Below are 13,193 nucleotides of genomic sequence, written 5' to 3' on the forward strand. Positions count from 1 at the left end.
CGCTTCTTAAAAACAACCTTCCAACTTGTTGCAGGTTTTTGTCCCAGAAAGTTGGAAGGGGGCAATTATGAGACCAGTTTATAAAAAGGAGGATGCTATGTTGCCCCAGAATTATCGCCTCATAAGCTTACTGGATGTGGGGGAGAAGGTCTTCTCCAAAATATTGCTAGGGCTAGTGAAATCCTGGGCAGAACAGCATGACTTGATACCCATAGAACAATGGGGGTTTAAAGAAAGGCACTCAACTGCTGATCACTGCCTTCGTTCATGGGCATTGGCAAGAAAGGCAATAGAAGTGCGCGGCAGCTTGTTTTGATGTTTTGTTGATTTCCGAGCCGCATTTGATTTGATAGACCTTAGTACTTTGTGGAGTATGTTGGTAAACCTCAGAATCAACAAAGCAGTTCTTTCACTAATCCAGGAAATGCATTCAAATAATTGGGCTAGAGTAATCCTGGATGATCTTGGGACATTACCTAAGAAGATTGAGATAATGAATGGCCTGAGGCAGGGCTGTGTTTTAGCCCCTTTATTATTTTCTCTGTTTTTATCTGACCTGCATTGAGCAAAGGTGGAGGTTTAAGCCCTAATATGGGGGGAAGCCATATATCAGGTCTGCTATACACGGATGATTTAGTGATAGCAGATATGACAGAGTTAGGCTTACAAAAAAAACTGGATACCTTTTTTGAATACTGTAAAAAGAAAAGCCTCATGGTTAATTTAGAAAATACCAAAATAATGGTATTTGTAGAAAGAAAAAGCTCCTTCTACTGGAAACTTGGGGATGTTAGACTTGAAGTAGTAGATAAATATAAATATTTGGGCATGTGGTTTGATAGTAAACTGAATTGGAAAGACCACATACAGGCATTAAAAGGGAGGTCCCTTTCTACAGTCTGGGGCCTTAAACAATTTAATGCATCGGTCCGACCACAATTTCTGCATGGTGTCGATGTTTTATTCATGGGGGGTAAATCAGATTGGAACTTAGAGGAGGGGAAATGTGTGAAGAAGCTTCTCGCTCTCCCATCGACAACTATGGTACAGGCTGTGCGAGTAGAATGACACCTCACAGCCTGGAACTATCGGGGAATGCAAGCGACATTCAACTTCTGGAAAAGAATTAATGGAGATGCCCCCCCCAAAATAGAAAATCTTTGTAAGAAAGAAATAGAGACCAGTGATCTTATCTGGGCGGTCCAAGCAAGGAATAAACTAGATAAGTTATCTGTTAAACTTACCCTAGAGCGAGACCAATGGAAATCAGGGCAGCAAATCCCTAAGCGGGAGTTACGGGCCAGTGTTAATGCGAAGGCCCAAGAAGAAGATTTATATTACTTGAAGAGCAAATCTTCGGCCCGGTTTCTGATAAAGGATGGGTCAATGATCATGTCTTCCCCTATATAGAAGCTATGCCTAACCCAAAGCTCAGAAATGCAATATTGAAATTTAGAGTCGGCCGGAACCCACGTAACATCTATAGGAAGATAAAATCACGTATGTCGAATGACCAAGGCTTGTGCTCCTGTGGCCTACAAGTAAAGTGTAGTAGTCAACATATTTTGTTGGATTGTTTGTGGTTTTTAAAAGAACGGAAAAAAAATGTAAACACCTATTTTTGTTGTCTATAAAAGTTTCAGTAGGGACCAAGCACTTAGCTTATTGACAAATATGAGATTTTTAAATGTGACGTGTGCAATGGGAAGATTTTGAATTGCAATACAGGAGTTTTTGAAGGAAATGGCATAGGTTGAAACTAATACATGGTAGAAATTCAATCTCATCTATGATCTGTGGACTATTCGAGATTGTGCACAAATGTATAGCTAATGTATAAGCAACTCCTTGCTGCTTTGGTGAAGAACTAAGAGTTCTTATACGTGAGTCCCCTATTGTATATTTTAGTAGGTTTTTACTGTGTATTTTATTGTCTTATGGTGAAACCGTTGGGATAAATCATATTAATTGTTTGTAAAGTGCTATTTCTTATGGTTAAATATGACAAATAAAAATATTCAAATGGTGGTGAAAAAATATGCCAATCAGGTGTAAGACAATTTTACCATGTTTTATGGAGTGAGCACAAGCACGGTAGCACTGGTTAGGACGTAGAAAGTGCACAGAGTCCTCAGGGTAGCAAAAACAAAGGGAAAAGAAGGAGGGTGAAGGCAAAAAGATTGGGCGGAAACTTCTCTAAATCTGACAGGTCTTACAACTACTGGCTGGGAATATCAGATTTATGGCAAACAATGCCTCACTAGAACTGTATCGTACTGTATCATATATATTTTTTAACTCGATAATTTTGTAATTTTGTAATAATGTGTTACGCAAATGAAATGTTGTTTTTATGTGGTACTTTTATGAATTTTATGAAATTCGAATAAAGGTCTTTTGAACTTGAACTTGAACTTGGCAAACAATGCGACTTATACAGAGAATGGACCAGGTAGACCCCAGACGAAGGAACATGTGCTTAACTTGCTATGTAAACTTTGGGACCATGTAACCACTCTTACAGGTGGAAAATAGTTTTTTTACAGTGCAGCGCTCTGATACCTCAAGTCACGCATACGCTAAATAAAACTGTCAAATAAACAAACACTTACTGTAGACCTGTAGCTGGACGGTGCCCTGCTGGATGCGTTGGGCTCCCAGCTGCATCTGGATGGTGTAGTTCCCAGTGTCATTCATCCTCACATTTGATATCTGCAGCTCGCCTCCTGGAAGCCCAGTTTCTCTTCCAGTGTATTTAAGGCCATTGTTGATGATTGGTTTGATATCAGAGACAAATCCAAGTATGAGGTTGGAGGAGGAGGTGTCGCTCCCTCGAAACCAGTTGTAATACTTGATCTCCTGGGTGATCCCGGAAGGGGTCAGCTTTGCGGTGGATCCATTTTTGACGCGTACTGTTGGTGGGTTGAAAATGATCTGAGACGACGTTTGTGATATCCACAAAGTCAAGAGGGCTGCAAATCAAAAAGAACAAAAGTTATTTTAACAAAGATATTGCAGTTTGAGCCATCTCCCAGTGCTTAATTTGAGACAGTTGTTTCTGGTGCTCGGCACCGACACTTAGTTCTCAACACCAGCACTAATGACAGTCCCACACATGATGGCGCTGTCAGCCTAATATTGAAATGAGCATTAAAAATGAATACTTCCTTCTTCCCACACCTCTCTCCTAGCTTTGGATGGACTAGAATAGTCCTAATTGTCACAGCTCTACGAGTGCGATGGTTAGTAGTTGTGTAGAAGTGTTGGTACTGGCATTGGTAGGGTGATAAGGGTGCTGGGTGAGGTCAGCTGCAGTGGCCTCCTAAGAAGGGCCCTAAACTTTACTTTTTTACAAATTAAGCACTACAACTCACCCCCATTGCCCATGACTCCATCCTGAGTTTTGTGACCAAAACTAAATTCCAAGGACAGGCAAAACGTGGGTCCACCCCTCCCCCTCCCAACATCTGAGTGAGAAGTGCACGGCCATGGAGAGCTGCCAATACTCTACTGCTGGGACCCACATGGTGTTTTCTGTTCTTTACTGATATCTACCATTGGTGTGGCCTCTTGAGGCTGGAGGACTGCCAGTCAGTGCTTGGTTCTATGTGCACTGGCCTGTCCGGGGTGTGTTTTATGTTAAGTATCTCTGAGTGTGCACTGGTAACCAACTCGACGAGGGGGTGCAGCTCGGTCAGTGCCCTGGATGTGTGTAGTGCTGTTTGGTAGTGAACTGCTGGCACTTGGTTCTCTGCTGTTTAATTACAGTGTGGAATGCCTTTTGGTGAGTTTGGTATATTTTCTTGCCTTGTGCACTGTAATGCTGTGCTGTGTGTGCTTGAGCAAGTGTCAGTTATGTTATGTTAATGATATTTTTATAGCGCTCAGCTGCCCCAGCAAAGGGGCGTCCTGGCGCTTAGACAGGTACCTTAACATAACACACGAAATGCAAGAAAAAAAGGGAAGGCGGCTATTGGGAAAGAGGGAACAGGAAAGTTTTAATGGCCCGCCTAAAAAGGGACAGATCGTTCAGAGCTCGAATGTGTACAGGGAGGGAGTTCCACAGCCCCGCAGCAAGAACCCGGTAAGAGCGGCCACCCATTCTACTGAGTTTAAAACGAGGGCAGACCGCCAGATAAGAAGCCTCTGATCTTAAAGATCTCAATGGATGTAGGGGGTAATCAAATTGGCAAGAGCCGGCGGCGATGACATTTTTAGGATTTTAAAAGCCAGACAGAGCGCTTTAAACTTAATCCTCTGTCTGACCGGTAGCCAATGTAGGGCCAGGATGGTGCCCGAGACCGAGCAGTGTCTGGGAAGACCCACGATGGCCCGTGCTGCGGCATTCTGAACCCTTTGAAGCCTAGATGCCTCAGCCTGGTTTACCCCCAACATCAGCGCGCTTCCGTAGTCCAGCCGGGATAAAATCGAGGCTTGGACCACGAGCTGCCGAGTGGGAGGGTCAAAGTATTTCAAAATCGGTCTCATGCCACGTAAGATACCGTAGCAGGTGGCTGCAACCTTCTTCATGTGTCCTGTGAAGGTTAGCGCAGGATCCAGCCAGATTCCTAGATTTTTCACTTCGGATGCTGGGATAGGTATAATACCCAGCTCAGGCGGCCACCATTGATCTCCCCATAGCTCAGCATGTTTCCCCAGGACCAACACCTCAGTTTTGGTGGCATTCAACTGTAAGCAGTTGGTCCGGAGCCAACCTGCAACTGCCACAAGTCCAGCTCGGAATCTGGGGGCCTCCACTTCTGGGTCTCCACTAAGTGTCACCGCCAGCTGCGTGTCGTCCGCATATGAGGTCATCATTAGACCCCACTGTTTGGCGACAGCAGCTAGCGGTTTCACATAGAGGTTAAACAAGGTGGGGCTTAACGAGGAGCCCTGTGGGACCCCCAGGCCCAAGGGATGAATGGCAGATTGGCAGGGTGGTATTGCCACTTTGAAGGTTCGATCAGATAGAAAAGATCGAAACCACTGAAGGGCGGTGCCTGCTACTCCAGCTTCCTCTAGGCGTTGAATCAATATGTGATGGGACACAGTATCGAAAGCAGCGCTCAGATCTAATAGCAGGAGCGCTGCCGTGCGACCAGAGTCAAGCACCTGGCGAAGATGTTCGATGATGTAAAGCAAGGCTGTCTCGGTACTGTGTCCCGGCCGAAAGCCATTTTGGCTGGAGTACAGTATCTGGTTTCGGGCAAGATGATCAGACAAGATCGAGTTGACGTAAGCTTCTGTAACCTTAGCAGTCCAAGGCAGCAGAGATATAGGGCGGTAGTTCTCAGGTAATAAGGGGTCAGAGTTTGCCTTTTTTAAAATAGGAGTAACTACCGCCTGTTTCCAAGAGGAAGGGGCCGTCCCAGTTGACAACGACATATTAATTAAAATAAGTATTGGGGCGCGACACAGCGGGGAAAGCGTATTAAAAAGAGCAGGCTTCAGCGGATCCAGGGGAGAACCTGATTTAACTCTGAGGCTAAATTTGTCAAAGGTCTCGGTAGACATATCAGGTAAAAGAGACAAAGTCTCATATCCCAAGGAATTAGGATCAGCTGGCTCTGGATTCAACCGATACAAGTCAAACCCTCGGTATATTTTCTGCACTTTCTCCAGAAAAAAGGTCGCCAGATTCTCACAATGGGAGTCAGTGCAGATCTCTGCCGAAGTAGCTCTTTTATTCATAAGGTCTTTCAGGACCTTGAATATTAATTTAGAAGGGTTAGTGCTGGCATGAAATTCCTGAGCATAGAATGCGGCCCGTGTTCTGCAGATTGCCCTATGATAGAACTTAAGTTTGGCAAAATACAGGGTTTTCAGATCAGGATCATCAGATCAGTGTGTATGCATAGGCGTCTGCGTGTTGTGTGTATGTGCGGGTTTCTGTGTGTTGTGTCCATGCATGGATCTATGTGTGTTGTGAGCAAGCTTTGGTGTCTGTGTGTTGTTTGCGTGCATGTATGTGTCTTTTATGCATGTGTGGGTGCCTGTGTGCATGAGTGGGTGCCTGTGTGTTGTGAATAAACAAAATAGAATCCACAGAGTGGTTGTTCAGTGGTCCCTAAGGGATGGGGAGCACACCGTGTTTTTTAAATGCCCCTCACACACCAACAGGCCCCTTGGTGTCATGCTTCATCATTGGGGCCTTCGCACCCCTCTACGGGATGCGGCGTGCTACGACAGAACGACTACGCAGGAGCACTTGGCAGTGAACTATGTGAGGGAGTGTATTTACGTGATGTGAGTGAGGTGAGGTGAAAGAGTGATTAAAAAATACCTGGCACTAAGGAAAAGAGAAAATTTTATTCAGTCCCTGGCTGGTATTAGTAAAAAGTGCAAAGACTGGTTGAAAAAATACGTGCTAGGGTATATCAACCAACAACAGTGTCAACATGTTTCGGAGTGCAAGACTCCTTCTTCAGGACGAGGATATGCACTATGATCCCCACCTTACTCACATGGAATGTGAAAGTGTTCAAAATTTTTTTTATAAAAACAATGTGTAATGTACCTATCAATGTTTTAAGTGATGGTATGCTCGTTGCGCCCAATTGGCGTTTGAAATATCTGAAAAGGAAAGACAAAGTAAATATACTAGTCGGATGTCCAGGAACATAATAGACTTGCTAGTCGGATGTCCAGGAAACAAGAAAAAAGAAAAAAGGGGGGATTCCTTTTATAACAATGGTAAGTATGCAGAACTCCACTGTGGCACATTATCTCTGGAAAAACCGATGTTCGCCCACAGACGAGGCAGGAACCTGAAGGACATCTTAGTCCACACAAGGCCGAAATCACCAAAGGCAGAGCAGACCAGACTAAAAGGAGTACAGGGCCACCATCAATGTGGCAACTGCAACTGCTGCCACCTGACTAAGAAAAGCCAGACCCTCTCCTTCGCCAATGGGACAAGCTGGGAACAACGAATGTTCACGAATTGCAATAGTAAAAACGTGGTCTATCTGATCACCTGTCCCTGCGGCAAGGAGTACGTGGGCATGACCACCAGACAAGTTAAAGTCAGGATAAATGAGCATAAGAGCAACATTAGATGCAAAAAGGTAACCACAAAAATGTCAGCACATTTCCTGGAACTTCAGCACTGTGTCAACGATGTACATTGGACAGTGATTGAACAACTTCCCTCAGACGTTGGTCTGTTGGAAAAGGAGCAACGTTGGGTGTTCCGGCTGGGCACCGATGTCACAGGGCTTAATGACTCCATTCCCTGGAGCCAATTACGTTAGCTTCTAAAACACTGCATGAATGATATGATGAGTGACACAATACTGTAACCCTTTTCTGTAAAACCAGCGTCTTTGGGGTTATTATGTCATAGGGAGCGCCCGTGCCATTATGTTTACATCTTTGACCCTTATAGTACTCGCTCAACCCTAGCGGTACACCCCCCCACCATGGAGGGGGTTGTTTAGGGCCACTTGACAATCTCCATTGTATGTATTTAAAACACCCTACTACAGTGTATACCTGGCCATTTGATCTGCACCCTGCTTCTCTCCCCCCAAAAGCGAATGATTGAGGTAGCCAGTGAATTTGCACTTTCTGAGGTAAATTGCCATGACTAAATATGCTTTAACTCCGCTATTTAATCAGTTCGCGCATGCGCGGCGCTTCACAGACCGCTAGTTTCCATAACAGGGTCTGCGCATGCGCGGTAAGCGCACCACTACCACTACACTGGCGCTGCCCTGCGCATGCGCGCTTGGCATTTGTTTACTTTTGAGCCAGCGCGTCCAAGCTCTGCGCAGCTCCGGGACTCCTCTATACAGAGACGATGCATTTACCCGTATATGGGCCTCTTCCGCTTACAATTATCCAATTTTCCCTAACCAATTAACAGCACCTGAGGGTATAAAATACGAACCTCCGCCTTCACAGCTCACTTCCAGCGGAGCAGCGTTGAGGGGAAGGCAGGCATTCGGTCCTGGCAGTCATCGTGAGTAAAAGCCGGTTGAGACTGAGGGTGTATTTTCACTCACTAGTAACCTGGCTTTTTTAATCTCCATTTTCACCTCCCTGAATACCGCTATTTACTATCTTATAGGTTGCTGACTGGGCAATGAGGAGTGATACCCCCAATACCACGCTAAGGCTCATGGGGCCATCCGCATTTTGAACTTAAGTAAGCTTGTACCACTACAAAATACCATCTTTTCATTCCCATGTATACCAGGGAGATTGCGTGTATGTATGTATGATTGTGTTTAGAATTGTATGTCCCCCTTAAATGTCTTTCTCTCGCAAGGTACCAGATCCACAGTGGAGTTCTGCATACTTACCATTGTTATAAAAGGAATCCCCCCTTTTTTCTTTTTTCTTGTTTCCTGGACATCCGACTAGCAAGTCTATTATGTTCCTGGACATCCGACTAGTATATTTACTTTGTCTTTCCTTTTCAGATATTTCAAACGCCAATTGGGCGCAACGAGCATACCATCACTTAAAACATTGATAGGTACATTACACATTGTTTTTATAAAAAAAATTTTGAACACTTTCACATTCCATGTGAGTAAGGTGGGGATCATAGTGCATATCCTCGTCCTGAAGAAGGAGTCTTGCACTCCGAAACATGTTGACACTGTTGTTGGTTGATATACCCTAGCACGTATTTTTTCAACCAGTCTTTGCACTTTTTACTAATACCAGCCAGGGACTGAATAAAATTTTCTCTTTTCCTTAGTGCCAGGTATTTTTTAATCACTCTTTCACCTCACCTCACTCACATCACGTAAATACACTCCCTCACATAGTTCACTGCCAAGTGCTCCTGCGTAGTCGTTCTGTCGTAGCACGCCGCATCCCGTAGAGGGGTGCGAAGGCCCCAATGATGAAGCATGACACCAAGGGGCCTGTTGGTGTGTGAGGGGCATTTAAAAAACACGGTGTGCTCCCCATCCCTTAGGGACCACTGAACAACCACTCTGTGGATTCTATTTTGTTTATTCATGACGCCTAGGGAGACTGAATCCACTTCTCTCTCTCTCCCCCCCATTGTTGTTTTTCCGCCTGTGTGTTGTGTGCATGTATGAGTGGGTGTAAGTGTGCATGCATAGGTGTCTGTGTTGTATGCATGCGTAGGTGTATGTGTTGTGTGTATGCGTGGGTGTATGTGTGTTGTGTGTATGCATTGGTGTCTATGTTGTGTGCATGCATGTGTGTATGTGTGATCTGTATATGTGTGGGTGCTTCTGTGTTGTGTGTATGCATAGGTGTATGTGTTGTGTGTATGCGTGGGTGTATGTGTGTTGTGTGTATGCATTGGTGTATGTGTTGTGTGTATGCGTGGGTGTATGTGTGTTGTGTGTATGCATTGGTGTATGTGTTGTGTGTATGCATGGGTGTATGTGTGTTGTGTTTATGCATTGGTGTACGTGTTGTGTGTATGCGTAGGTGTATGTGTGTTGAGTGTATGCATTTGTGCCTGTGTTGTGTGCATGCGTGTGTGTATGTGTGATTTGTATATGTGTGGATGCTTCTGGGTTGTATGCATGCGTAGGTGGATGTGTGTTGTGTGTATACGTGGGTGTCAGGAGCTCCCATCCTGTCTGTTATGTCGGCACCCTCAGGGGTCCCTGCTTTCTCATGTTTATGTCCACTAAGTTGTTTGCTTTTTTCCTTTTCTTGCCACTGCCAATGTTTATTTCTTTTTATTGTATTTGTTGGTGCCAGTGCTTGTTTGCCACTGCTTGTTGTTTTGGGGTGCTAGCAACAGTGTCACATTATTGGACATGTGCACCTGGCAATGTTTATGGGCGTAACTAGCTCACAGTTGTTTCTGTGTTTGGACAAGTCAGGGCCTGGAAGGGCCAACACCCCCCCGCCCTTTATTCTGGCAAAGGCAGTGGGATATTGTGCATGTCTGCATGCTTGTGGTTGCTCCACAGTCACGTGAGATAAATACTCACCACGCCACTCACTTTGGATTACAAGAGCTCACAACTGGTGGCAAGTGTACAACTCAGCACCCCTCGCGCCTCAGCTCCCGCCCAGGGTGCAGCGCGCGCTCACCGTGCCAGGGAGTCTGGCTCTGCGCGTGTCTGTTTATTCAAGAGCCTGTTTACTCTACTCCTTGTTAATAGGATGCAAAGCACCAGCAGGGCGAGCCGCATAGGGAAGGGGGGCTCTCTGCACCCGCCATCTCCTGGACTGGATCCGGGGGGGTGGGGGGGGGGCACGCCCATCAGAGCCGAGCACACAGCTGTGCAGTGCTCAGCCCCTGAGGGGCAGGGCAGGGCTGGAGGCTCATCCTTCATGATAAACACAGATCATACTGTATTAGGGGGGGCCCCTCCTGTAGCTGGGTGTCCACGCTCGGTCCGACGTTCCAGCAGCTGTGGCGGACATTAAAGATTTGTTAATGCAGGAAAAAGGGTACGGCCCACTCGTTATCATTATTTCCAGGTTTAGATTTCGCAAATGAAGATGTACAAAACCTAAAGTGTACGGAGCAAGATACAACTATTCATGGGTGTGATTCAATGCTGGTTTCCACTCCACTCCACTCCACTCCACTCCACTCCATGCTTTAAATGGGCCGGTACTCACAAGTACTGAGTACCGGCACTTCTTCGTTTTATCTCTCAGAGTACCGGAACTTCTCTTACTGCCGAGGAGAGTACCGGTACTCATTAAACGCTGGTGCCGGCGGCCTGTCTCTGACGGCCACGGCATTTCTGTAGACCTAAACCGAGCCCCTGCTGAACTATTCAGCTTGGGCTCATCTGCACACCGTTGGGGTGTTCACCATCATGCTGTGTTGAAAACAAAGAAATTGAGGCAACCCAGTGACAGTGCTATTAAGAAAGCCGTGGGAGGTAACCAAGTTCAAATGGCTTTAATCCCACCTCATTCTTTTGTGTAAGTGTCTGCTTTTGATTGTCTGCTTGCCTGTGATTGATTTGTGTGAGATAAATACGAGAGAAAGGGGGAGAGAGTAGAGACACATCTTGGAAGGTATCTTAAAGGAAATGCGTTGAATGGTTGTGTGTGCAGGTCTGCTTTTTTCTGTGTCCCTCGAGAATATGTAGTATTGTGCCAAGCAACAGCAATTAACAATATAGACGTTGCAAATATTAAAAAACAAGGAATTGTTAAAATATCACCGCGTTTGGCTACGTTGTGTAAGGAGTAAACAAACCTTCTTTGTTTATTGAAAGACATTTCTTGTGTTTTGGTATGTGCTGGCAAGTAGTATAGAAGTCAATAAGTATCGGCATGACTTTTCCTAAGCCCCGCCCCAAGCCCCGCCCACTCACCCCATTTAAATGAGTACCTGCACTATTTTTCTTCCATTTAAAGCACTGACTCCACTCCACTCCACTCCACTCCACTCCACTCCACTCCACTCCACTCCACTCCACTCCACGCTCTGCCCAGTGTTTGTTGATGGACCAAACAGGGCTCGAGTCTGGGTACCACGGGGGTGGACGGCGTCCCCCCACTTATTTTACCGGGTGGACGCCGTCCTCCCTGCCAAACAGCTGGACTTCACTCTTTGGCCTCTCTGGGACGAGATCGGATCTCGTCCCACAGAGGCCAAGCGCTTTAAAAGTGATTTCAGAGTAAGCTAACGCAACAGAAAACAGGCAGTGGAATCTGACCCTGTGACCCTGGGGCTGAGAGGCAGCATGAGCCACCGAGCGTGGAACAATCGCATCTAAGGGGTGAGCGAGGGGAGGCAATGAGCCCGCTGGTGCAAGCCACCTTTCGTGACGTCATTTCCTGTCGTGACGTCACGAAAGGTGACAGCGTCCCCCAACTTCTTTTTTTAGGACTTGTGCGCTGGGATCAAAGCACATTAAAGACGGTGACCCCTATAAGAGTCTACATACTGCACCTTGAGTTCTAATGCAACCAGGCGTCTCCAACGAGCAGCTCCGAACCCACTGGCAGCTCCAGGTACCTGCAAGTAGCTCTCCTGTGTCCAGCCCAATCTACTAAAATAGAAGCTTTTGACTGGCTGAATTAATATATTTATATCAGCATTGAAAAGTGTGCATTCAAGACAAAAAATGGATTTTCAGAACTCATGAGCTGATGTTTGGTGACAAATGGTTGACTTCCCTAAATATCTTTAAAGTCACTAGCATGACCTGGGTGCCAGGGACATTCAAGCTATGGCTATTATGGATTCTTTATGTAAATGCACTGCAAACTGACAAAACCTTTTTTACATGACTGCTGTGTAGGAAAGGGCAGCTTTTTGCATGGTTAGCCCGCACCTTCTGCCAGATGTTGATGTGACTTCCAGTGTGCTGGGGTCCTGCCAACCAGGGCCCCAGCATCTGGGGTCATATTACATAAAGTGCCCCGGGGGTGCAACAGGCATTATTGCATGCTTTGCATGCCCCCGGGGCACTTTGATATTGGAGACGGGGCTGCAGACGCTTGTGCAGCCCCTTCTGTAATACAGGTAGCGCTGGGGCACACAAAGCACCAGCACTACCTGCAGGGGGCGTTCTCTCATTTGCATGGGGGCGCTCCCATGCAAACGAGGCAATCCCTTTGCGTCTGTGCCAGCACCGTATTACACATGCGGGGACAGAGACAAGGAAGCCCTCAGAAGGTGCACTGACAATGCGTCACCTAAAAGGTGAGAGCAGCCCTCAGGAGTGGTAAAAGGAGGTCCTATGCCCCCAGACATCCCCGGGCAGGCGGGTGCAGTCACTCCAATCCCCTTTAACCGCTTACGTGCGGCAGGAACTCCAGCCCTGTGCTGGAAGTTCTAATTGCGGGTGTGGTCGTGACAGAACCATTCCGTCATCAGCATAGCCAAACCATGACTCATGACAGAATGGTTCCATCACAAGCATGGAAGGGGTTAAAAGTGTAAGCGGGCTGCCACCTGCACAGTATACCACACATCGGCTGCTATAAAGCTGCTCCGTGTTTCAGTTGAATGCGCTGCCCCTAGGACAACAAGAGTTGGCGGCTGCCCTGGGTGCAGCACATTCTATGTAACAGGGTGCACTTTCCCTGGTTGTGCCCGGCGCATCTGAGGAACCTCCCTATGTAAATAGAAGGCAGGGCAGTGGGATGTCCAATCTCCGCCTACGCTTTTCTGGGAGACCCTTGATCTAGCCCTTTAGGGTTTTGTTGAATCTCTCAGCTAAACCATTGCATTGTGGGTGATAGGGTGTGGTGAATTTGTAATTTACTCCACA

At 46.4% G+C, this 13,193-nt stretch overlaps 1 protein-coding gene across 1 annotated transcript in view; it reads right to left on the reverse strand.

Annotated features, from left to right (window-relative positions):
- Positions 1-13,193, reverse strand: part of LOC144767948 (cell adhesion molecule CEACAM21-like) — a 117,384-nt gene that overhangs the window by 86,363 nt on the left and 17,828 nt on the right. Inside the window, exon 2 of the mRNA XM_078651300.1 lies at positions 2,613-2,972. Coding sequence (XP_078507426.1) covers positions 2,613-2,972 — 360 coding nt within the window. The remainder of the gene's footprint in view (positions 1-2,612; positions 2,973-13,193) is intronic.

Source organism: Lissotriton helveticus, chromosome 7 (genome assembly GCF_964261635.1).
Source record: "Lissotriton helveticus chromosome 7, aLisHel1.1, whole genome shotgun sequence".
NCBI lineage: Eukaryota > Metazoa > Chordata > Amphibia > Caudata > Salamandridae > Lissotriton > Lissotriton helveticus.